A 27359-nucleotide genomic window follows, 5' to 3' on the forward strand; every position below is an offset into this window, starting at 1 on the left:
ATTTATTTTTTTTTTTTCTATTTTCATTTTGTTTCATTTCGAATTTCTTTTTTTTCTTTTTATTTATTTTTTATTCATTTTTTCCCGTTTTTTTTTTTTTTCTTTCCATCGTCCACACAACGCCGTGACGTCACGTGGGCGGGACCTATAATAACCCACATTTATTTTTTTTCTATTTTCATTTTATTTAATTGAAATTTTCATTTTTATTTTTATTATTTCATTCCATTTTTTTCCCGTTTCAAACGGCCCTGTAACGCGGCCGTATAATAATATGCATTTATGCATTTACATTAAAATTTTTTTTTTCTATTTTCACTTCATTTCATTTTAATTTTCATTTTTTACTCATTCATTTACTTTTTTTACCGTTTTTATATATTTTTTAAATGGCCACGTCACGCCGTGATGTCACGTAAATATTTTCTTTTTTCTGTTTTCTTATTTCATTTTGTTGTATTTCTTGTATTATTTTGTTACTTCTTATTATTATCTTATTATTTTATTTTCTTCTATATCTTCTCATTCAATTTCAATTTTTATTGTTTTTCTAATTTTTATTCGTTTTTTAAATTTTTTTTTCCCGTTTTTTTTTTTTTTAACGCCGTGACGTCCCATGGGCCTATAATAATCCTCATTCATTTATATCAATTTAAATTTATTTACTTTTTTCTATTTTCATTTTGTATCATTTCAATTGTCTTTTTTTTAAATTTTATTTCTTTTTTTATTCATTTTTTTTCCCCGTTTTTTTTTTTTTTTTTCAAACAGCCACATAACGTCGTGACGTCACATGGGCGGGACTTTCATTTCCATTTCCATTTTTTTTTCTGTTTTCTTCTTATTTCATTTCAATTTTCATTCCTTTTTTAAACATTTTATTTCTTTTTTATTCATTTTTCCCCCGTTTCTCTCTTTGAAACCGCCACGTAACGCCGTGACGTCACCACGCACGCACGGAGGCACGCAGCGTCCCCCCCCCCCCCCCCCCCCCCCCCCCTCCCCTCGTCCAAAACATCATGGCTCCCGGCAGGAGCCGCGAGCCGACGGCCGCCGGATGCTAATAACGGCCCCGGAGAGACCCGCGACCCGCCGTTCGCCTTCCAGGTTCTTCTCCTCCTTTTTCTCCTCCTGTCGTTTCTCCTTCCCGCGCGTCCCCGCTCGCACGCACACACACACATACACTAGCGCCCCTGTACTAGCATCCCGCTAGCTCTTATCCCCGTTTCGGCGTTTTTTTTTTTTCTTTAAAGAAAATAATGAAAAAATAAAAAAAAACGGACGTCGGGGGTTTGATGTGACGTCACCGGGCGCGACGTGACGTGACGTGACGGGACGGGACGTCTTTTGCCGCGCTGCTTGTCCTGCGAGCGCGAGATGTGAAGGAGCCGGGCTAGCGGCTAAAGCTAGCATCACAAGCGGCGAAACCACATGAATATGGATGAATGACGGGTTAAATGTGGCGAAGGGGCGCCTGAACTGCCCGAATCTGGCTTCACAGCTCACCTAACTACCTAAATAAAGCATGATAACTGACTTAACTAGTTGTTTATAGCATAATAAGAAGCCTAACTACCCAAATATAGCCTCATATCTCACTTAACCAGTTGTTTATAGCTTCATATCGCATGTAACTACCTAGATATAGCATGATAACTGACTTAACTAGTTGTTTTAAGCATAGTAACAAGCTTAACTACCTAAAAATAACATCATATCTCACTTAACCAGTTGTTTTAAGCATAATAATAAGCCTAACAACCCAAATATAGCATCATATCTCACTTAACTAGTTGTTTATATCTTGATTTCACATGCAACTACCTAAATATAGCATGCTAGCTGACTTAACTAGTTGCTTACAATATCATATCTCACTTAACTAGTTGTTTATAGCTTCATATTGCATGTAAGTACCCAAGTATAGCATGATAACTGACTTAACTAGTTGTTTTAAGCGTAACAACAAGCTTCACTACCTAAATATAACATCATATCTCACTTAACTAGTTGTTTATAGCTTCATATTGCATGTAACTACCTAAATAAAGCATGATAACTGACTTAACTAGTTGTTTATAGCATATTAACAAGCTTAACTACCTAAATATAACATAATATCTCACTTAACTAGTTTTTTACAGCTTCATATCGCATGTAACTACCTACATATAGCATGATAACTGACTTAACTAGTTGCTTACACTGTCACATCTCACTTAACTAGTTTTTTATAGCTTCACATCGCATGTAACTACCTAAATAAAGCATGATAACTGACTTAACTAGTTGTTTTAAGCATAGTAACAAGCTTAACTACCTAAAAATAACATCATATCTCACTTAACTAGTTGTTTATATCTTGATTTCGCATGCAACTACCTAAATATAGCATGATAGCTGACTTAACTAGTTGTTTATAGCTTCATATCTCACTTATCTACTTGTTTATAGCTTCAGAGCTCATGTAACTACCCAAGTATGGCATGACAACTGACTTAACTAGTTGCTTACAGTATCATATCTCACTTAACTAGTTGTTTGTAGCTTCATATTGCATGTAACTACCTAAATAAAGCATGGTGACTGACTTAACTAGTTGTTTATAGCATAATAAGAAGCCTAACTACCCAAATATAGCCTCATATCTCACTTAACTAGTTGTTTATAGCTTCACTGCGCATGTAACTACCTAAATAAAGCATGATAACTGACTTAACTAGTTGTTTATAGCATAATAACAAGCTTAACTACCTAAAAATAACATCTTATCTCACTTAACTAGTTGTTTATATCTTGATTTCGCATGTAACTACTTAAATATAGCATGATAACTGACCTAACTAGTTGCTTACAGTATCATATCTCACTTAACTAGTTGTTTATAGCTTCATATTGCATGTAACTACCTAAATAAAGCATGGTGACTGACTTAATTCGTTGTTTTAAGCATAGTAAAAAGCTTAACTACCTAAAAATAACATCATATCTCACTTAACTAGTTGTTTATATCTTGATTTTGCATGCAACTACTTAAATATAGCATAACTGACCTAAGTAGTTGTTTATAGCTTCATATCTGACTTAACTACTCGTTTATAGCTTCAGAGCTCATGTAACTACACAAGTATAGCATGATAACTGACTTAACTAGTGGCTTACAGTATCATATCTCACTTAACTAGTTGTTTGTAGCTTCATATTGCATGTAACTACCTAAATAAAGCATGATAACTGACTTAACTAGTTGTTTTAAGCATAGTAACAAGCTTAACTACCTAAAAATAGCATCATATCTCACTTAACTAGTTGTTTTAAGTATAATAATAAGCCTAACTACCCAAATAAAGCATAATATCTCACTTAACTAGTTGTTTATATCTTGATTTCGCATGTAACTACTTAAATATAGTATGGTAACTGACTTAACTAGTTGTTTATAGCATAATAAGAAGCCTAACTACCCAAATATAGCCTCATATCTCACTTAACTAGTTGTTTATAGCTTCACAACTCACGCAACTACGTAAATAAAGCATGATAACTGAGTTAACTAGTTGTTTTAAGCATATTAACAAGCTTAACTACCTAAATATAGCATCATATCTCACTTAACTAGTTGTGTATAGCTTCATATCGCATGTAACTACCTAAATAAAGCATGATAACTGATTTCACTAGTTGTTTTAAGCATAGTAACAAGCTTAACTACCTAAAAATAACATCATATCTCACTTAACCAGTAGTTTTAAGCATAATAATAAGCCTAACTACCCAAATATAGCATCATATCTCACTTTACTAGTTGTTTATATCTTGATTTCGCATGCAACTACCTAAATATAGCATGATAGCTGACTTAACTAGTTGTTTATAGCTTCATATCTCACTTAACTAGTTGTTTATAGCTTCATATTGCATGTAACTACCTAAATAAAGCATGGTAACTGACTTAACTAGTTGTTTATAGCTTCATAGTAAAAAGCTTAACTACCTAAAAATAACATCATATCTCACTTAACTAGTTGTTTATATCTTGATTTTGCATGCAACTACTTAAATATAGCATAACTGACCTAAGTAGTTGTTTATAGCTTCATATCTGACTTAACTACTCGTTTATAGCTTCAGAGCTCATGTAACTACCCAAGTATAGCATGATAACTGACTTAACTAGTTGCTTACAGTATCATATCTCACTTAACTAGTTGTTTGTAGCTTCATATCGCATGTAACTACCTAAATATAGCATGGTAACTGACTTAACTAGTTGTTTATAGCATAATAAGAAGCCTAACTACCCAAATATAGCCTCATATCTCACTTAACTAGTTGTGTATAGCTTCACATCGCACGCAACTACGTAAATAAAGCATGACAACTGAGTTAACTAGTTGTTTTAAGCATATTAACAAGCTTAACTACCTAAATATAGCATCATATCTCACTTAACTAGTTGTGTATAGCTTCATATCGCATGTAACTACCTAAATAAAGCATGATAACTGACTTCACTAGTTGTTTTAAGCATAGTAACAAGCTTAACTACCTAAAAATAACATCATATCTCACTTAATTAGTTGTTTATATCTTGATTTTGCATGCAACTACTTAAATATAGCATAACTGACCTAAGTAGTTGTTTATAGCTTCATATCTGACTTAACTACTCGTTTATAGCTTCAGAGCTCATGTAACTACCCAAGTATAGCATGATAACTGACTTAACTAGTTGCTTACAGCATCATATCTCACTTAACTAGTTGTTTATAGCTTCATATTGCATGTAACTACCTAAATAAAGCATGATAACTGACTTAACTAGTTGTTTATAGCATGATAAGAAGCCTAACTACCTAAATATAGCCTCATATCTCACTTAACTAGTTGTTTATAGCTTCATATCGCATGTGACTTCCTAAATAAAGCATGATAACTGACTTAACTAGTTGTTTTAGGCATAATAACAAGCTTAACTCCTTAAATATAACATCTTATCTCACTTAACTAGTTGTTTATAGCTTCAGAGCTCACACAACTACCTAAATATAGCATGATAACTGCCTTAACTAGTTGCTTACAGTATCATATTTCACTTAACTAGTTGTTTATAGCTTCATTTTGCATGTAACTACCTAAATACGGCATGATAACTGACTTCACTAGTTGTTTTAAGTATAATAACAGGCTTACCTTCCCAAATATAGCATCATATCTCACTTAACTAGTTGTTTATAGCATCCTAACAAGCTTAACTACCTAAAACTAGCATAACTGACTTAACTAGTTGTTTATAACATCATATATCACTTAAAGTAGTTGTTTTTTAGGATAATAACTGATTTAACTCATTGTTTTTAGCCAAATAACTGACTTAACTTCCCAAAAGTAGCATAATATCTGACTTAACTAGTTCTTTTTAGCTTATTAACTGCCTTAACTAGTTGTTTATAGTATCATATCTCACTTGCCTAGTTGTTTTTAGCATAACTGACTTAACTAGTTGTTTTTTAGCATCATAACAGACTTAACGAGTTGTTTGCATAATAAGTGACTTAACTAGTTCTTTTTAGCTTATTAACTGCCTTAACTAGTTGTTTATAGTATCATATCTCAGTCAACTAGTTGTTTATTAGCATACTAACTGACTTAACTAGTACTTTGTAGCTTATTAACTGCCTTAACTAGTTGTTTTTAGCACAATAACTGACCTAACTAGTTCTTTTTAGCTTACTAACTGCCTTAACTAGATGTTTATGCCATCATATCTCAGTCAACTAGTTGTTTATTAGCATACTAACTGACCTAACTAGTTCTTTTTAGCATAACTGCCTTAACTAGTTGTTTATAGCATCATATCTCACTTAACTAGTTGTTTATGTGCATAATAACGGACTCAACTAGTCCTTTTTAGCTTATTAACTGCCTGAACTAGTTGTTTCTAGCATTACAGCTCACTTAATTAGTTGTTTTCAGCATTTTAACTGACTTAACTAGTTCTTTTTAACTTATTAACTGCCTTAACTAGTTATTAATAGCATCATATCTCACTTAACTAGTTTTTTTTTAGCATAGTAACTGACTTAACTAGTTCTATATAACTTATTAACTGCCTTAACTAGCTGTTTATAGCATTATACCAAGCTTAACTACCTGAATATAGCATAATAACCAGCTTAACTAGTTGGATATAGCATTAGAAGCTAGTTATAATTTCATAACTAGCTACTTATTGCTAAGTAGCTAATAAATGCTTAGTAGCTAATCATAGCTAACATGCTAATGCGTGCTAACTAGTGTTTTCTTTCCCTCTACCCCAGACTTGACGTTGGCCCCGCCCCCTTTTCCCCCGTGACTCCGCCCCCCTCCTCCTCCTCCTCCTCCTCCTCCCCCTCCTCCTCCTCCCAGCATGCCTGGGGGGACCCACCCGGAGAACCCGCGGCGCGCGCGGCTCGCCCGGCTGGCGCGGCTAGCGGCGGACGCTAGCGGCGGCGGCGGCGACGGCGGCGGCGGCGACGGGAGGCTAGCTGGCGACGCGGCGGCGCTAGCCGAGCAGCAGCTGGGGCTGCGGCAGGCGGAGGAGCGGCTCGGACGCGACCACATCCAGCGGCTGACCGAGGTAAGCTAGCCTGCTAGGCTACTAGCTTGACTAGCTAATTTTAGCAATAATGCTAACTCAGTGTATTTAAATGTAGAAATGCTAACTCAATGCATTTCAATGGAGAAATGCTAATTCAATGCATTTCAATGAAGGGATGCTAACTCAGTGTATTTCAGTGGAGGAATGCTAACTTAATGTATTTCAATGGAGAAATGCTAATTCAATGTATTTCAATGGAGGGATGCTAACTTAATATATTTGAATGGAGGAACGCTAACTCAATGTATTTCAATGGAGACATGCTAATTCAATGTATTTCAATGGAGGGATGCTAACTTAATGTATTTCAATGGAGAAATGCTAACTCAATGTATTTCAGTGGAGACATGCTAATTCAATGTATTTCAATGGAGGGATGCTAACTTAATGTATTTCAATGGAGAAATGCTAACTCAATGTATTTCAATGGAGTGATGCTAACTCAGTGTATTTCAATGGAGAAATGTTAATTCAATGTATTTCAATGGAAAAATGCTAATTCAATGTATTTCAATGGAGGGATGCTAACTCAGTGTATTTCAATGGAGGGATGCTAACTCAGTGCATTTCAATGGAGGAATGCTAACTTAATGTATTTCAATGGAGGAATGCTAACTTAATGTATTTCAATGGAGGAATGCTAATTCAATGTATTTCAATGGAGGGATGCTAACTCAGTGCATTTCAATGGAGGAATGCTAACTTAATGTATTTCAATGGAGGAATGCTAACTCAATGTATTTCAATGGAGACATGCTAATTCAATGTATTTCAATGGAGGGATGCTAACTTAATATATTTGAATGGAGGAATGCTAACTCAATGTATTTCAATGGAGACATGCTAATTCAATGTATTTCAATGGAGGGATGCTAACTCAATGCATTTCAATGGAGAAATGCTAACCCCATGTAAGTGAATGGAGGAATGCTAATTCAATGTATTTCAATGGAGGGATGCTAACTCAATGCATTTCAATGGAGAAATGCTAACTCCATGTAAGTGAATGGAGGAATGCTAATTCAATGTATTTCAATGGAGGGATGCTAACTTAATGTATTTCAATGGAGGAATGCTAATTCAATGTATTTCAATGGAGGGATGCTAACTTAATGTATTTCAATGGAGGAATGCTAATTAAATGTATTTCAATGGAGGGATGCTAACTCAATGTATTTCAATGGAAGAACGCTAACTTAATATATTTGAATGGAGGAATGCTAACTCAATGTATTTCAATGGATGAATGCTAGTTCAATGTATTTCAATGGAGAAATGCTAACTCAATGCATTTCAGTGGAGAAATGCTAACTCCATGTAAGTGAATGGAGGAATGCTCACTCAATGTATTTCAATGGATAAATGCTAGTTCAATGTATTTCAATGGAGGAATGCTAACTTGCTAACTATGTATAATTTAATGGACAAATGCTAACTCCATACATTTCAATGTAGAATTGCTAACTTGCTAACTCCATACGTATTAATGGAGAAATGCTAACTTGCTAATTGTATATACTTTAATGGAGAAATGCTAACTTGCTAACTCCACACATTTTAATGGAGAAATGCTAACTTGCTAACTCCATACATTTTAATGTAGAAGTGCTAACTCATGCTAGCTCCAGAGCCACATAGCCACTTAGCGCTAGCGCCATAACCACCTAGCACATAACTAAAAGGTTGAAATGCTAACTCAGTGTAGCCATTTTACTCTGTTACCAGCCTGTTCTTGCTAGCCGCTACCACGCTAACGTTTTTTTTTTTTTTTTTTTTTTTTTGGCGTTGTGTCCTTGCTAGCGCTGCGCGGAGTTCCCGTCCTACCTGTACGTGTGCACGCTCTGCTCCGTGCACGTGGAGAACGTCCAGCTGGCCCACAAGCACATCAAGGAGAAGCGGCACAAGAAGAACCTGGCGGTACGCTAGCCTAGCTTAGCCGTTAGCTTAGCCTCCCGGCTAGCATAGCGACGAGATGCTAGCTCTTGTTTGTGCTTTGGTGTTGTGGATTGAGGCTAGCTTAGCAAACATGCTAATTATCAGTTTATATTGGAGCTAGCTTCGTATCAATGCTAATCCCTCTGTTAGCTTAGCATCAGAATATTAGCCTAGCATTAATATGCTATCCTAGCATTAATGCTAACCCTTCTGTTAGCCTAGCATCCATGTGTTAGCCGAGCATTAATTTTAATCCCTCAATATAAACCTAGCATGTATGCTAACCCCTCTGTGTTAGCCTAGCATTTATGCTAACCCTTCTATGTCAGCCTAGCATCTATGTGTTAGCCTAGCATTAACGCTAACCCATCTGTATAAACCTAGCATGTATGCTAACCCCTCTATGTCAGCCTAGCATCTATGTGTTAGCCTAGCATTAATGCTAACCCGTCTATATAAACCCAGCATGTATGCTAACCCCTCTGTGTTAGCCTAGCATTTATGCTAACCCTTCTATGTCAGCCTAGCATCTATGTGTTAGCCTAGCATTAATGCTAACCCGTTTATATAAACCTAGCATGTATGCTAACCCCTCTATGTTAGCCTAGCATTTATGTGTTAGCCTAGCATTAATGCTAACCCGTCTATATAAACCTAGCATGTATGCTAACCCCTCTATGCTAGCCTAGCATCTATGTGTTAGCTGAGCATGTATGCTAACCCCTCTGTGTTAGCCTAGCATCCATGTGTTAGCCTAGCATGTATGCTAACCGCTCTATGTTAGCTTATCATCCATGTGTTAGCCTAGCATTTATGCTAACCCTTCTATGTTAGCCTAGCATCTATGTGTTAGCCTAGCATTAATGCTAACCCATCTATATAAACCTAGCATGTATGCTAACCCCTCTGTGTTAGCCTAGCATTTATGCTAACCCTTCTATGTCAGCCTAGCATCTATGCGTTAGCCTAGCATTAACGCTAACCCATCTATAAAACCTAGCATGTATGCTAACCCATCTATGTTAGCCTAGCATTTGTGTTAGCCTAGCATTAATGCTAACCCGTTTATATAAACCTAGCATGTATGCTAACCCCTCTATGTTAGCATAACATCTACGTTAGCTGAGCATGTATGCTAACCCCTCTATGTTAGCCTAGCATCCATGTGTTAGCCTAGCATTTATGCTAATCCTTCTATGTTAGCCTACTGTGTTAGCCTAGCATTAATGTTAACTCCTCTATATAAACCTAGCACATATGCTAACCCCTCTATGCTAGCCTAGCATCTATGTGTTAGCCTAGCATGTATGCTAATCCCTCTATGTTAGCTTAGCATCCATGTGTTAGCCTAGCCTCAATGCTAGCCCATTAGCCTGTCATGTGCCGTGACTCTCGGCCCCGCCCCCTCCCTCCTTTCCAGGAAAAGCAGGAGGAGGCGGAGCTCCGCTCCCTGGCCCCGCCCACCGGCCCCCAGCTGTCCGCCCTGGACGCCGTCGTCGCGGCGACGGCCCGCCACCACGGCGTCTCCCGGGACGACGTCGCCGCCCGGCGGGCCGCCGCCCACCGCCTGGACGACGTCATCAGCGCGCGGCTGCCAGGTGGGGGCGGGGCTTAGCGGTTAGCGTGCACGTGTACAAACCTCCGCAGGCGAATGCTAACGGGATGCTAACGCTAGCAGGCTGCCGCCTGCGGCTCTACGGCTCGTCCGCGACGGGATTGGCTCTCAAGAGCAGCGACGTCAACGTGGACGTGGGCGGGGCCCCGAGCGTGAGTCACACCCCCCCACCCCCCACCCCCGCCACAATAGGAGCTGGACACATAGATGTGGAACATAAAAGAAATGCAAAAAAATAATAAAAAAAAATTAAAAATAATAAATATAAAAATAAAAAGGAAAAAAAGTGAGTAAAAAATAATTATTAAATAATAAAAAATACAAAAAAATGAAAAAATAAAAAAGTAAATGAACAAAAAAAAACTACTTTAATACAAGAAGTAGAATAAAACTAGCAGTTTGAGTCACCCCGCCACAATAAGAGCTGAAAACATATGTGTAACATAAAAAATAAATTAAAAAAAGTTAAAAAATAGAAAAAAGTAAAAAAAAATAAAAATATAAATAATAAAAAAATATGAAAATGAGAAAATAAATATAAAAATTAAAAAAAATACCAAAATAAAAAAATGAAAAAAATAAAAATGAAAAAATAAAAACAAAGAAAATGAACAAAAACTACTTTAATAGAAGAAATACAATAAAAATATCAGGTTGAGTCACCCCGCCACAATAAGAGCTGAAAACATTTATTTGTAACATAAAAAATGAATAAAAAATAAAAGTTAAGAAAAAGAAAAAAGTAAAACAAATAATAAAACTATAAATAATAAAAAAAATATGAAAATGAGAAAATAAATAAAAAAATAATAAAAAATACCTAAATAAAAAAATGAAAAAAATAACAATGAAAAAATAAAAACAAAGAAAATGAACAAAAACTACTTTAATTGAAGAAATACAATAAAAATATCAGTTTGCATCACCCCGCCACAATAAGAGCTGAAAACATTTATTTGTAACATAAAAAATGAGTAAAAAAATAAAAGTTAAAAAATAGAAAAAATGTAAAAAATAGTAAAAGTAAAAGTAATAAAAAATACAAAAATGATAAAATAAATATAAAAATAAAAAAAAATACAGAAATACAACATGGAAAAAATAAAAAAAAAATTAAAAAAATGAAAAATTAAAAAAACAAAGAAAATGAACAAAAAAACTACTTTCATACAAGAAAATACAACAAAAATAGCAGTTTGCGTCACCCCGCCACAATAAGAGCTGAAAACATGTATTTGTAACATAAAAAATGAATAAAAAATAAAAGTTAAAAAATAGAAAAAACGTAAAAAATAGTAAAAGTAATAAAAAATACAAAAATGATAAAATAAATATAAAAATGAAAAAAAAAAAACAAATACAACATGGAAAAAAAATAATAAAAATGAAAAAGTAAAAAAACAAAGAAAATGAACAAAAAAACTACTTTCATACAAGAAAATACAACAAAAATATCAGTTTGAGTCACCCCGCCACAATAAGAGCTGAAAACATATGTGTAACATAAAAAAAAGAGAAATAAAAGTTAAAAAATAGAAAAAAAATAAAAAAAATACTAAAACTAAAAGTAAAAAAAAAATATAAAAATGAGAAAATAAATAGAAAAATAAAAAAATGAAAAAATACAAAAATCGAAAAAATAAAAATAAAAAAAATAGAAAATGTAAAAATAAAAAAAGACAATGAACAAGACACTACTTTAATACAAGAAATAGAATAAAACTAGCAGTTTGAGTCACCCCGCCACAATAAGAGCTGAAAACATATGTGTAACATAAAAAAAAAAATAAAAGTTAAAAAATTGAAAAAAAAAAATAAAAAAAATAGTAAAGCTATAAATAAAAAAATATTAAAATGAGAAAACAAATATAAAAACTAAAAAAATACAATAATACAAATATGGAAAAAAGTAAAGTAAAAACAAAAATAAAAAAATAAAAACAATGACAATGATCCAAAAAAAATAGCAGTTTGAGTCACGCCGCCACAATAAGAGCTGAAAACATATGTGTACCATAAAAAATAATAAAAAATAAAAGTTAAAAAAAGTAAAAAAATAATGAAATTATAAAAAATAAAAGAAATATGAAAATGAGAAAATAAATATTAAAATTAAAAATATACAAAAATAAAAAAATGAAAAAAATAATACACCTAAAAATAATAAAAAAATATGAAAATGAGAAAATAAATATAAAAATTAAAAAAATACAAAAGTAAAAAAATGAAAAAAATAATACAACTAAAAATAATAAAAAAACATATAAAAATGAGAAAAAAATATAAAAATTAAAAAAAATACAAAAATAAAAAAAATGAAAAAAATAATACAACTAAAAATAATAAAAAATATGAAAATGAGAAAATAAATATAAAAATTAAAAATATACAAAAATAAAACAATGAAAAAAATAATACAAATAAAAATAATAAAAAAATATGAAAATGAGAAAATAAAGATAAAAATTAAAAATATACAAAAATAAAAAAATGAAAAAAAATAATACAACTAAAAATAATAAAAAAATATGAAAATGAGAAAATAAATATAAAAATTAAAAAAATACAAAAATTAAAAAAATAATGAAAAAATAAAATCAAATAAAATGAACAAAAACGACTTTAATAGAAGAAACACAATAAAAATATCAGATTGCGTCACCCCGCCACAATAAGAGCTGAAAACATTTATTTGTAACATAAAAAATGAATAAAAAATAAAAGTAAAAAAAAATAGAAAAAATGTAAAAAATAGTAAAAGTAAAAGTATTGAAAAATACAAAAATGATAAAGTAATTATAAAAATGAAAAAAATACAGAAATACAACATAAAAAAATGAAAATGAAAAAGTAAAAAAATCAAAGAAAATGAACAAAAAAACTACTTTCATACAAGAAAATACAACAAAAATAGCACTTTGAGTCACCCCGCCAAAAAGAGCTGAAAATAAAAATGTGTAACAAAAAAAATGAATAAAATATAACATTTGAAAAAGGAAAAAATAAAAAGTAATAAACATCAAATAATAGAAATTTAAAAAATGAGAAAAGTAAAAAAAAATAAAAACAAAAATTGAAAATACGACAATATAACAAAGAAATAAAATAAAAAAATAAAAATGAAAAAAATGAAAGGAAACAAACAAAATTAACAAAAAATAAATACAGTAAAAACAACAATGTGATTCACACCGCCAAAATAAGAGCTGAAAAAACATGTAACATAAAAAAATCAAAATAATAAAAATAAGAAATAGGAGAAAATAAACATAATAAAAAAATTTAAAATAATGAAGAAGTATAAAAATATAAAGAAAAAGAATGAATTTTAAAAAAATAATTATAAAAAAAACAAGAATGTAAAAACCACACGAAAATTATAGAAAATCAAAAAAATTAGAAAAATAAAAAAATACCCACCGCAATAAGAGCGCAATTACTAAGCAGTAATAAAAAAAATCAAATCAAAGCTAAATATTGTAAAATGAAAACTTAGATCGTTAAATCATAAGTAAATAATTAGATAAATGAAAAAAAATAGAAATTAGAAAAACATAAAAGTTAAAAAAAATACACAAAATATAAGTTAAAAAAATTCTAAAAATAAACAGGTCATTAGAAAGATTTAAAAAATATTAAAAAAACAATGTGAGTGAAAAAAAACAAAAATATGAGTTTAAAAATAATTGAAGTAATACAAGAATAAAAAATAAGAGAACAAAATTTATTTTGTAAAAATAAACAACCGCTGTTGAATAAATCGCTACGACAATGAACGATAAAGATATAAATATATATAAATATATATACAAAAAATTGATCCATAAACAAATATTTATATAAATAATTAAAGTGTATATAAATAATTAAATGAATAAATTATGTAAAGTTATTAATAAATAAAGTTAATGAAAAATAATAAATATGTACTCATTTCATTAAATAAATAATACTAAATAATAATACTTGTCAGTATTTTTGTTATTATTTTAAATTATATTAAATTATATTAAATTATTTTCAAATTTTCTAACATACTATTATTATAATTATCATTGTTATTATTGTTATTGCTACTGTTAATTTTATTAATTAAAAAAATATAAAAAAAATGAAAGTCAGTTAGGAAACGTCCTTTAAAATAAAAGTGTTTATTTTTTGAAATTCCAAGTAATTTTCACAATAAAAGCACCTTTTGTATTCCAGTTTGGGTTGGAGTTTCAAATGAAAAACCCGATGTTGGATCACATTTACCAAACTTTCGACTTAAGAGTGTTTCGTTAAGTTTGTTGTCCTTCACCATAAAAGTGTGGAATTGTTCAAGTGAGTCTGGTGTGGTTTTCAAAATGAAAGGAATGCAATCAGTACAAACAGTTAGCGTGATTTTCAAAATAAAAGCGAAAAATACAGTGAATTATTGTGATTTCCAAAATAAAAGCACAAAATCGTTACAATCCATTAGTGTGATTTTTTTTCCAAATAAAATCATGAAATCTTACAAATGATGTAGTGATTTTCAAAATAAAAGCAAAAAATACAATAAAATAATGATTTCCGAAATAAAAGCATGAAACCCTTCAATGAATTAGTGTGACTTTCAAAATAAAAGCATGAAATCCTTTCAATGAATTAGTGTGATTTTTTTCAAAATAAAATCACGAAAACCTAAAAATGAATTAATGTGATTTTCAAAATAAAAGCATAAAATCTTGATGTATTAAACTGACTTTCAAAATAAAAGCATGAAATCTTTACAATGACGTAGTGTGATTTTTTTCAAAATAAAAGCATGAAGTATTAACAACGAATATGTGATTTTCAAAAAAAAAGCAGAAAATGCATACGACAAAATAGTGATTTTCAAAACAAAAGCATGAATTAGTCCGACTTTCAAAATAAAATCATGAAAACCAAATAATGAATTAGTGTGATTTTCAAAGTAAAAGCATGAAATCTTAACAATGATGTTGTGTGATTTTCAAAATAAAAGCATAAAATCTTAATAAATTAATCTGAATTTCAAAATAAAAGCATGAAATCCTTACACCGACGTAGTGATTTTTTACAAAATAAAAGCATGAAGTCTTAACAATGAATGTGTGATTTTCAAAATAAAAGCAAAAAATGCATACAATACAATAGTGATTTTCACAACAAAAGCATGAATTAGTCCGACTTTCAAAATAAAATGAAAACCAAATAATGAATTAGTGTGATTTTCAAAATAAAAGCACAAAGTCTTAACAATGAATGTGTGATTTTCAAAATAAAATCAAAAAATACATACAATAAAATAGTGATTTTCCAAAACAAAAGCATGAATTAATCTGACTTTCAAAATAAAAGCATGAAATCCTTACAATGAATTAGTGTGATTTTCAAAGTAAAAGCATGAATTACTTACAATGAATCGCTAGTGTGTTTTACAAAATAAAAGCATCAAATCCTTACAATAAACTAGTGTCATTTTCAGAATAAAACCAACCAATCCCCACAATGATTTCGTGTGATTTTCAAAATAAAAGCCTGAAACCCTCCAAGTGAATTTTTTTTTTTTTTTTTTTTTTTTTTTTTTCAAAATAAAAGCCTTTTTGTCCTTTCTAGATGAGCCAGCCTGAAGTCCTGATCCAGGTCCTGGAGATCCTGCAGAGCTCCCGTACGTCTCCGCTACTAGCCTAGCCTAGCGCTAGCGTTAGCGTTAGCGTTAGCGTCGGCTAGCCGCTAGCGCTAGCCGCTAACGCTAGCTGTGGTGTCTCTTTTGCCAGCCGAGTTCTGCGACGCGGCGTCCGACTTCCACGCCAAGGTCCCCGCCGTGCGCTGCCGCCACGCTAGCAGGTGAGCTAACGCTAGCGGCTGGCTAGTGGCTAGCCGCTAGCGTTCATTTGGTTGTTTGTTTACCTCTGGTTTCCTTGTTTTCCTCTTTGTGTGTGTTTGTTTACTTCCGGCAAATGTTGTTTATTGGTTGGTTTGTTTATCAAAAGCGGGTCTGTTTATTGAAGTTTGGTTTGTTTACGTCCATTGGCCTGTTGTTGTTGTTGTTGTTTACTCTGTGTTTGTTTACCTCCAGCAGCCAGTTTTGTTTGTTTATCAGTGTTGGTTGTGTACCTCCAGCGGCCAAGTGTTTACTTGCTTGTTTGTTTCCAGCGGCCAGTTGTTTACTCAGTGTTGTTTGTTTACCTCCACTGGCCTGTTGTTCTTTGCTCAGTGTTGTTTACCTCCAGTGGCCTGTTGTTTATTTGTATACCTGAAGCAGGCTGTTGTTTGTTTGTTTACCTTAAGTGGCCTGTTGTTTACTTGTTTGTTTACCTCCACTGGCCTGTTGTTGTTTACTCTGTGTTTGTTTACCTCCAGCGGCCAGTTGTTTGTTTGTCAGTGTTGGTTGTTTACCTCCATCAGCCAGTTGTTTACTTGCTTGTTTGTTTGTTTCCCTCCAGCCGCCTGTTGTTTACTTGTTTACTTGTTTGTTTGTTTGTACCCAGCAGCCTGTTTACTTGTTTGTTTCCAGCTGCCTGTTGTTTACTCAGTGTTGTTTGTTTACCTCCAGCGGCCTGTTGTTCTTTGCTCAGTGTTGTTTACCTCTAGTGGCCTGTTGTTTATTTGTTTACCTGAAGCAGACTGTTGTTTGTTTACCTCCACTGGCCTGTTGTTGTTGTTTACTCTGTGTTTGTTCCCCTGCAGCGGCCTGTTGTTGACCTGTTTGTTTGTTTGTTTGTTTGTTTGTTTCCCTCCAGCCGCCTGTTGTTTACTTGTTTACTTGTTTGTTTGTTTGTACCCAGCAGCCTGTTTACTTGTTTGTTTCCAGCTGCCTGTTGTTTACTCAGTGTTGTTTGTTTACCTCCAGCGGCCTGTTGTTCTTTGCTCAGTGTTGTTTACCTCTAGTGGCCTGTTGTTTATTTGTTTACCTGAAGCAGACTGTTGTTTGTTTACCTCCACTGGCCTGTTGTTGTTGTTTACTCTGTGTTTGTTCCCCTGCAGCGGCCTGTTGTTGACCTGTTTGTTTGTTTGTTTGTTTGTTTGTTCCCCTGCAGCGGCCTGTTGTTTACAGTCAGCAGTGGGAACTCTCTGGCGTGTCTCAGCAGCGACCACCTGGCGGCCCTCTCGGCCCGGGAGCCGCGGCTTGCCCCCCTGGTGCTGGCCTTCCGCCACTGGGCCCGGGTGAGAGAGAGAGAGACAGAGAGAGAGAAATACAGAGAGAGATAGAGACAGAGAGAGGGAGAGAGAGGAATAGACAGTGTGTGAGAGAGAGACCGAGATCGAGAGTGAGAGACAGAGACAGAGAGTGAGAGAGAGAGAGAGACAGAGAGACAGACAGAAATGGAGAGAGAGATAGAGAGAGGCAGAGAGATCGTGAGAGAGACAGAGAGAGAGTGAGACAGGGAAATAGAGAGAGACACAGAGCGAGAGAGAGAGAGTGAGAGAGACTCAGAGAGAAATAAAGAGAGAGACAGAAAGATCGTGAGAGAGAGAGAGAGAGAGAGAGGCAGAGAGATCGTGAGAGAGAGAGAGGGACAGAGAAAAATAGAGAGAGAGAGAGGCAGAGAGATAGTGAGAGAGAGAGACAGAGAGAGATAGACACACAGAAATGGAGAGAGAGTGAGAGAGAGAGAACCAGAGAGTGAGAGAGAGACACAGAGAGAAATAGAGAGAGATACACACAGAGAGAGAGACTGACAGAGAAATAGATAGAGAGAGATAGAGACAGAGAGTGAGAGAGAGACAGTGTGAGAGAGAGATAGATAGAGAGAGAGAGGAATAGGCAGTGTGTGAGAGACCGAGATCGAGAGAGAGAGACAGAGAGTGAGAGAGAGAGAGACAGACATAAATGGAGAGAGAGATAGAGAGAGACACATTGAGAGAGGTAAGAGAGACAGGCAGAGAGATAGTGAGAGAGAGAGAGACAGAGAGAGAGACACAGAAATGGAGAGAGAGTGAGAGAGAGAGAACCAGAGAGTGAGAGAGAGAAAGACAGAGAGAAATAGAGAGAGATAGAGAGATACACACAGAGAGAGAGACTGACAGAGAAATAGAGAGAAAGAGATAGAGACAGAAAGAGGGAGAGAGAGAAATAGACAGTGTGTGAGAGAGAGACCGAGATCGAGAGTGAGAGACAGAGAGAGAGAGAGAGACAGACATAAATGGAGAGAGAGATAGAGAGATACACAGAGTGAGAGACAGAGTGAGACAGGGAAATAGAGAGAGAGATAGAGAGAGACACAGTGAGAGAGGTAAGAGAGACAGGAAGATAGATAGTGAGAGAGATAGAGAGAGAGACAGAGCGAGAGAGAGAGACTCAGAGAGAAATAGAGAGAGACAGAGAGATTGTGAGAGAGAGAGAGAGAGAGAGAGAGAGAGAAATAGAGAGAGATAGAGAGAGGCAGAGAGATAGTGAGAGAGAGAGAGAGATAGACACACAGAAATGGAGAGTGAGAGAGAGACACAGAGAGAGAAATAGAGAGAGATCATGAGAGAGAGAGAGATAGACAGAGTGAGAGAGAGCAAGAGAGAAAGAAAAATAGAGAGAGAGAGAGAGGCAGAGAGATAGTGTGAGAGAGAGAGAGATAGACACAGAAATGGAGAGAGAGTGAGAGAGAGAGAACCAGAGAGTGAGAGAGAGACACAGAGAGAAATAGAGAGAGATAGAGAGATACACAGAGAGAGAGACTGACAGAAATAGAGAGAGAGAGATAGAGACAGAGAGTGAGAGAGAGAGAAATAGACAGTGTGTGAGAGAGAGACCGAGATCGAGAGCGAGAGACAGAGAGAGAGAGAGAGACAGAGAGACAGACAGAAATGGAGAGAGAGATAGAGAGATACACAGAGAGTGAGAGACAGAGTGAGACAGGGAAATAGAGAGAGAGAGAGAGAGAGAGTGAGACACAGTGAGAGAGGTAAGAGAGACAGGAAGATAGATCGTGAGAGAGACAGAGCGAGAGAGAGACAGTGAGAGAGACTCAGAGAGAAATAGAGAGAGAGAGACAGAGATCGTGAGAGAGAGACAGAGAGAGATAGAGAGAGAGAGGCAGAGAGATTGTGAGAGAGATAGAGAGACAGAGTGAGAGAGAGAGTGAGAGACACTCAGAAATAGAGAGAGACAGAGAGTGAGAGAGAGCGAGAGAGACAGAGAAAAATAGAGAGAGATAGAGAGAGGCAGAGAGATAGTGAGAGAGAGAGAGATAGACACAGAAATGGAGAGAGAGAGAGAGAGAACCAGATACACAGAGAGAGAGAGAGACTGACAGAGAAATAGAGAGAGAGACAGAGACAGAGTGAGAGAGAGACAGAGAAATGGAGAGAGATAGAGAGTGAGAGAGAGACAGTGTGAGAGAGAGAGACAGAGAGAAATGGAGATAGAGAGAGACAGAGAGAGATCGTGAGAGAGAGAGAGAGAGAGAGAGAGAGCGCCAAGCTAGCCGCTTGGCGCATGTTAGCCTACAGCTTTGAATGCTAAGCTAACATGAATTCTCCAATGCTAGAATGTAGCATGTAATGCTAGCATGTAGCCTCCCATGCTAGCCTAATAATAATAATAATAATAATAAAAATAATGCCAAGCTAACGTTTGTCCACTGCTAGTACGTAGCCTCTAATGCTAAGCTAACACGTTCCCTCCAATTAGCATATAGCACCAATGCTAAGCTAGCATGCGTGCTGTAATGCTAGCAGCCTCTAATGCTAACATGTAGCCTTTTATGCTTAAATTCAGCCTCTAACGCTAACATCCATCCTCCAATGCTAAGCTAACATGTATCTGGTGATGTCACCCCTGACCCCTGACCTCTGACCTCTGACCCCGCCCCCCCCCCCCCCCCCCCCCCCTTTGCAGCTGGTGCACCTGGACGTCCCCGGCGAGGGCGGCCTGCCGTCCTACTGCCTGGCCCTCATGGTGCTGCACTTCCTCCAGCAGAGGGAGCCGCCGCTGCTTCCTGTTTACCTCGACGACAAGGTGCCGTCGCCACGGCGACCGGCCGCCGTCCACTTCCTGGTTCTCAATGTAGTGCAGAGCGTAGGGCTGAAGGAGCTAGCTTTAGAGAGTTTAATGCTATATGTGAGGCTAATGGAGGTAGCTTTTAAGCTAGCATGTGAGGCTAATGGAGGTAGCTTTTAAGCTAGCATGTGAGGCTAATGGCGGTAGCTTTTAAGCTAGCATGTGAGGCTAATATAGCATCATGCTAGCTCTAAAGCTAGCTCCCTTAGCCTCACATATAGCATCATGCTAGCTCTAAAGCTAGCTCCTTTAGCCTCACATATAGTATCATGCTAGCTCTAAAGCTAGCTCCTTTAGCCTCACATATAGTATCATGCTAGCTCTAAAGCTAGCTCCTTTAGCCTCACATGTAGCATCATGCTAGCTCTAAAGCTAGCTCCTTTAGCCTCACATATAGCATCATGCTAGCTCTAAAGCTAGCTCCTTTAGCCTCACATATAGCATCATGCTAGCTCTAAAGCTAGCTCCTTTAGCCTCACATATAGCATCATGCTAGCAGGTCCCGGGGTTCCACCCGAAGCGGGCCGACGAGTTCCACCTGACGGGGATCTGCTCCGAGGCCGCGGTGCGCTGGCAGCGTCGGACCGACAACCCCAGGCAGGAGCAGGAGGGCTCCGAGGGCCTGGTAAGCCCCGCCTCCAGGCTTTAAGCCCCGCCTCTCCACTTCCTGGTTTGTTTTAAAACACTTTTCACTTCCTGGTTTGTTTAAGCTACTCCTTTCACTTCCTGTTTATTTAAGCCCCTTCTCTCACTTCCTGGTTTGTTTTAAAACCCCTCCCCTCACTTCCTGGTTTTTCTGAGCCCCTCTTCTCACTTCCTGGTTTGTTTTAAGCCCCTCCTCTCACTTCCTGATTTGTTTTAAGCCCCTCCTCTCACTTCCTGGTTTGTTTCAAACCCCTTTTCTCACTTCCTGGTTTATTTTAAATCCTCCTCTCACTTCCTGGTTTGTTTTAAACCCCTTCTCTCACTTCCTGGTTTGATTCAAGCCCATCTTCTCACTTCCTGGTTTGTTTTAAACCCCTCCTCTCACTTCCTGATTTGCTTTAAGCCCCTCCTCTCACTTCCTGGTTTGTTTTAAGCCCCTTCTCTCACTTCCTGGTTTGATTCAAGCCCATCCTCTCACTTCCTGGTTTGTTTTAAATCTATCCTCTCACTTCCTGGTTTGTGTTACCCCCTCCTCTCACTTCCTGGTTTGTTTTAAATCTCTCCTCTCACTTCCTGGTTTATGTTAAGCTCCTCCTCTCACTTCCTGGTTTGTGTAAGCCCCTTCTCTCACTTCCTGGTTTGTTTTAAACTCCACTTCCGAGTTTGTTTTAAATCTCTCTTCTTACTTCCTGGTTTGTTTTAAGCCCCTCCCCTCACTTACTGGTTTGTTGTAAAACCCCTCCCCTCACTTCCTGTTTTTTTAAGCTCCTCTTCTCACTTCCTGGTTTGTTTTAAGCCCCTCCTCTCACTTCCTGGTTTGTTTTAAATTGCTCTCCTCACTTCCTGGTTTGCTATAAGCCCCTCCTCTCGCTTCCTGGTTTGTTTTAAATCTTTCTTCTTACTTCCTGGTTTGTTTGAGAGCTCCTCTCCTTCACATCCTGGTTCATTTTAAACCTCTCCTCTCACTTCCTGGTTTGTTTTAAAACCCCTCCCCTCACTTCCTGGTTTGTTTTGAACTCCTCCTCTCACTTCCTGATTTCATTTAAATCCCTCCCCTCACTTCCTGATTTCTTTTAAACCTCTCCTCTCACTTCCTGGTTTGTTTTAAACCCCTCCCCTCACTTCCTGGTTTGTTTTAAACTCCTCTCACTACCTGATTTCATTTAAATCCCTCCCCTCACTTCCTGGTTTGTTTTAAACCCTCCTCTCACTTCCTGGTTGGTGTGAACCTTGTCATCTCACTTCCCGATTGGTGTGAAGCCCCGCCCCCTTTTTCCTCTACTTGCTGACCGGTTGTCCCCCCCCCCTCCCCCTCCAGGCCCCCCTGTGCTGGCCCCGCCCCGTCCCGGCGCCGCTGGGCCTGCTGTGGCTGGAGCTGCTTGCGGTTCTACGCCCTGGAGCTCCCCTGGAGGACTCGGTGATCAGCGTGCGGCTCAAGGAGCCGCTGCCCCGCGAGGCCAAGAACTGGCCCCGCCGCAGGCTGGCCGTGGAGGGTGAGACCCGGACCCACACCCGGACCCGGACCCGGCCCCGGACCCGGACCCGGCCCCGGACCCGGACCCAGACTCGGACCCAGACTCTGAGCTTCCATTAGCTTTTGTTTAGCTTACTTTAGCTTGTTAGCTTCTCTTAACATAATACCTACTGTTAGCCTTTTAGCTTCTATTAGCCTCTTAGCTTCTATTAGACTGTTAGCATCTGTTAGCCTCTTAGCTTCCATTAGACTGTTAGCATCTATTAGCCTCTTAGCTTCCATTAGACTGTTAGCATCTCTTAGCCTCTTAGCTTCCATTAGACTGTTAGCATCTGTTAGCCTCTTAGCTTCCATTAGACTGTTAGCATCTATTAGCCTCTTAGCTTCCATTAGCTTGTTAGCATCTATTAGACTCTTAGCTTCCATTAGACTGCTAGCATCTGTTAGCGTCTTAGCTTCCATTAGACTCTTAGCATCTATTAGCCTCTTAGCTTTTTTTTAGCCTACTTTAGCTTGTTAGCTTCTCTTAGCATGATATCTACTATTAGCCTCTTAGCTTCCATTAGCCTGCTTTAGCTTATTGACTTATCATAATACCTACTGTCAGCCTGTTAGCTTCTATTAGCCTCTTAGCTTCCATTAGACTGTTAGCATCTATTAGCATTATAGCTATTAGCCTGCTTTAGTTTGTTGGCTTATATTACGTAATACCTACTGTTAGCCTGTTAGCTTCTATTAGCCTCTTAGCTTCCATTAGATTGTTAGTGTCTATACACCTTTTAGCTTCTATTAGCCTGCTTTAGCTTGTTAGCTTTTCTTAGCATATTGATTGCTGTTAGGGTATGTTAGCCTTTTAGCTACACTTAGCCTGTTCGCTCCAAACAACCTGTTAGCTTCTATTAGCTTATTAGCTTGTATAATCCTGCTTTAGCTTGTTAGTTTCTATAAGTATTTTACCTTCTGTTAGGATGTTAGCCTGTTAGCTTGCGTTATCCTGCTTTAGCCTGTTAGCTTCTCTTAGCATATCAGCTACTGTTAGCCTGTTAGCTTCTATTATCCTGCTTTAGCTTGTTTCTGCTAGCCCGCTTACCATCTTATCTCATGTTAGCTTCTTGTATCCTGTTAGCTTTTGTTAGCCCGATAGCTAAAGTTAGCCTGTTAGCCTTTCATCCCCAGTTAGCATGTTAGCCTCTTATGTCCTGCTAGCTTGTTAGCTTCCGTTAGCCTTTTACCTTCTGTCAGTCCCAGTTAGCTTCTGTTTAGCTAATGCTAGCGCGTTATCGTCTGATAGCCCAGTTAGCCTCTGTTAGCTCCTGTTAGCTAATGTGCAGCCAGCTCCCATCATGCCTTGCTCCGGTTCCAGACCCCTTCTCCCTGAAGCGGAACGTGGCCCGGAGCCTCAACAGCCAGATGGTCTTCGAGTACCTGCAGGACCGCCTGAGGGCCGCCTACCGCTACTTTGGCCACCCATCCCCGCCCCCGCCCGGGGCCCCGCCCCCGCCCAACCAGGAAGTGGAGAGCCGCGAGTCGTCGGAGAACCAGGAAGTGAGAAAACCTGGCTCGACCGAGAACCAGGAAGTGACACTGACAGAGAGCCAGGAAGTGGAAAAACCTGGCTCAACCGAGAACCAGGAAGTGACGCTGACTGAGAACCAGGAAGTGAGGAAATCTGGTTCATCAGAGAACCAGGAAGTGACATTGACAGAGAACCAGGAAGTGAGGAAACCTGGTTCATCAGAGAACCAGGAAGTGACATTGACAGAGAACCAGGAAGTGAGGAAATCTGGTTCAGAGAACCAGGAAGTGAGGAAATCTGGTTCATTAGAGAACCAGGAAGTGACTCTTACAGAGAAGCAGGAAGTGAGGAAATCTGGTTCGTCAAAGAACCAGGAAGTGAGAAAAGCTGGTTTATCAACAAACCAGGAAGTGACACTGACCGACAACCAGGAAATGAAAAGTGCTGAGTCATTAGAGAATCATGAAGTGACACTGACAGAGAACCAGGAAGTGATAAATGCTGAATCATTGCAGAAACAGGAAGTGAGAAAATCTGGTTCATTGGAGAACCAGGAAGTGACTCTTACAGAGAACCAGGAAGTGAGTCAGGAAGCATCATCAAAGAACCAGGAGAACCCTGATTGGTTAACAAACCAGGAAGTGATCCAGGAGGTGTCATGTGACAAACAGGAAGTGTTATCTGAGAACCAGGAAGTAAAACTTTTCAAGTCGGAGAACGAGGAAACGAGACTTCCTGAGTCACGGGAGAACCAGGAAGTGTCATCCGAGAACCAGGAAGTGAACCAGGAAGTGCAATACGTCTTCGACAAGCTGATCCTCACCGGCGGGAAGGTTAGCCGCCATTAGCATGCTAGCCTCTTATTTTTTTTTTCTCCTTTATTTACCTTGTCGTCACGGTAACAACGTGCACGTGCACGTGTACGTGTGTGTGTGTGTGTGTGTGTGTGTGCGTGCGCAGCCCCCCACCGTGGTGTGCAGCGTGTGCAAGCGCGACGGCCACGTGCGCGCCGACTGCCCCGATGACTTCAAGAGGGCGGAGCTTCCGCCGCTGCCCGAGCCCAGCGAGGCGTTCCTCAGGGTGCTGGACGGGGTCTGCACCGCCTGCTACTGTGAGAGCGCCGTAACACGACACCCGCTTACTTCTGCTCCCAGAATGCACTGCAAAAAAAAAATACTATAGAGTTAAATTAACTGAGGATAAGTCGTAGAATACATTGTAGAGAACAGAAAATATCGTAGAAAATATAGATAATCATAGGAAATATTAAAAAGAGAAAATATTGAAAACGTCAGAAAATATTGTAGAAAGAATCGTCAAAAAATGTCGTAGGAAACATAGAAAACATCGTAGAAAATATCAGAAAATATCGCAGAAAACATTGCTGAAAACATCATCGAAAATATCCCAGAAAATATCGTGGAAAACATCATAGAAAATAATTTAGAAAACGTCAGAAATTATCGTAGAAAACATCGTAGAAAACATCGGAGAAAATATAAAATATTGTAGAAAGCATCGTAGAAAACATCAGAAAATATCAAATATTGTAGAAAGCATCGTAGAAAACATCAGAAAATATCGGCGAAAACATCATAGAAAACATCGAAGAGAATATAAAATATCGTGGAAAGCATCGTAGAAAACATAAGAAAATATTGTAGAAAACATCGTAGAAAACATCGAAGAGAATATAAAATATCGTAGAAAGCATCGTAGAAAACATCAGAAAATATCGGAGAAAACATCGGAGAAAATTTCGAAGAAAATAGAAAATATCGTAGAAAACATCGTAGAAAACATCAGCAAATATCGTAGAAAACATCATAGAAAACATCGAAGAAAATATCAAATATCATAGAAAACATCAGAAAATACAGAAAATATTGTAAGAAATATCGTAGAAAACATCAAAGAAAATATAAAATATCGTGAAAAACATTGTAGAAAACACTAGAGAAAATATCTTAGAAAACATCAAAGCAAATATTGTAGAAAACATCAGAAAAAATCGAGCAGAAAACATCTTAGAAAACATCTTAGAAAACATCAAAAAATGTAGTAGAAGACATCGTAGAAAACATCAAAGAAAATATAAAATATCGTAAAAAAAACATTGTAGAAAACACCGGAGAAAATATCTTAGAAAACATCACAGCAAATATTGTAGAAAACATAAAAAAAATCGCAGAAAACATCTTAGAAAACATCAAAAAATGTCGTAGAAGACATCGTAGAAAACATCAAAGAAAATTATCAAATATCGTAGAAAACAATGAAGAAAATGTCATAGAAAATATCCCCGAAAACATCGTAGAAAACCTCATAGAAAATAATTTAGAAAACATCAGAAAGTATTGAGGAAAACATCGTAGAAAACATCGGAGAAAATATAAAATATCGTAGAAAGCATCGTAGAAAACGTCAGAAAACATAGAAGAAAATATCAAATATCATAGAAAACATCAGAAAATACAGAAAATATTGTAAGAAATGTCGTAGAAAACATCAAAGAAAATATAAAATATAAAAAAAACATTGTAGAAAACATCGGAGAAAATATCTTAGAAAACATCAAAGCAAATATTGTAGAAAACATCAGAAAATATCGTAGAAATCATCTTAGAAAACATCAAAAATGTCATAGAGAACATCGTAGAAAGCATCAAAGAAAATATAAAATATTGCAGAAAACATCTTAGAAAACATCAAAAAATGTAGAAAACATCGTAGAAAACATCAAAGAAAATATAAAATATCATAGAAAACATCATAGAAAACATCAAAGAAAATATAAAATATTTTAAAAAACATTTTAGAAACCACCGGAGAAAATGTCTTAGAAAACATCAAAGCAAATATTGTAGAAAACATCGTAGAAAACATCAAAGAAAATATAAAATATCATAGAAAATATCACAGAAAATATCGTAGGAAACATCATAGAAAATATTGTAGACAACATCGGAGAAAATTTCGAAGAAAATAGAAAATATCGTAGAAAGCATCGTAGAAAACATCAGAAAACATCATAGAAAACATCAGAAAATACAGAAAATATTGTAAGAAATATCGTAGAAAACATCGAAGAAAATATAAAATATCGTAAAAAACATTGTAGAAAACATTGGAGAAAATTTCTTAGAAAACATCAAAGCAAATATTGTAGAAAAAATCAGAAAATATAGCAGAAAACATCTTCGAAAACATCAAAAAATGTTGTAGAAAACATTGTAGAAAGCATCAAAGAAAATATAAAATATCGTAGAAAATATCCCAGAAAATATCGTAGGAAAGAACATAGAAAATATTATAGAAAACATCAGAAAATATCATAGAAAACATCGTTGAATAAAATAGTTGAAAACATCATAAGATATCATAGAAGACATCGTAGAAAATATCGTAGAAAATATTGTAGAAAACATGAGAAAACATCGTAGAAAACATCGTAGAAAATATCCCAGAAAGTGTCATAGAAAACGTTGCAGAAAATAATTTAGAAAATATAGCAAACTTTAAACATTAAAATACACTGTAAAATACTCC

The 27359-nt window shown here is 36.4% G+C and overlaps 1 protein-coding gene across 1 annotated transcript in view; it reads left to right on the top strand.

The window, feature by feature from the left end:
- Nucleotides 1-994: 994 nt before the first annotated feature.
- tut4 (terminal uridylyl transferase 4) overlaps nucleotides 995-27359 on the top strand; it is a 52697-nt gene continuing 26332 nt past the window's right edge. Inside the window, exons 1-13 of the mRNA XM_030087237.1 lie at nucleotides 995-1107; nucleotides 6321-6619; nucleotides 8441-8557; nucleotides 9996-10173; nucleotides 10254-10342; nucleotides 15795-15846; nucleotides 15956-16025; nucleotides 17219-17345; nucleotides 20014-20133; nucleotides 20675-20800; nucleotides 22139-22313; nucleotides 23658-24643; nucleotides 24771-24921. Coding sequence (XP_029943097.1) covers nucleotides 6410-6619; nucleotides 8441-8557; nucleotides 9996-10173; nucleotides 10254-10342; nucleotides 15795-15846; nucleotides 15956-16025; nucleotides 17219-17345; nucleotides 20014-20133; nucleotides 20675-20800; nucleotides 22139-22313; nucleotides 23658-24643; nucleotides 24771-24921 — 2401 coding nt within the window. The 5' untranslated portion in view covers nucleotides 995-1107; nucleotides 6321-6409. The remainder of the gene's footprint in view (nucleotides 1108-6320; nucleotides 6620-8440; nucleotides 8558-9995; nucleotides 10174-10253; nucleotides 10343-15794; nucleotides 15847-15955; nucleotides 16026-17218; nucleotides 17346-20013; nucleotides 20134-20674; nucleotides 20801-22138; nucleotides 22314-23657; nucleotides 24644-24770; nucleotides 24922-27359) is intronic.

Source organism: Salarias fasciatus, unplaced genomic scaffold, assembly GCF_902148845.1.
Source record: "Salarias fasciatus unplaced genomic scaffold, fSalaFa1.1, whole genome shotgun sequence".
NCBI classification, from domain to species: Eukaryota; Metazoa; Chordata; class Actinopteri; order Blenniiformes; family Blenniidae; genus Salarias; species Salarias fasciatus.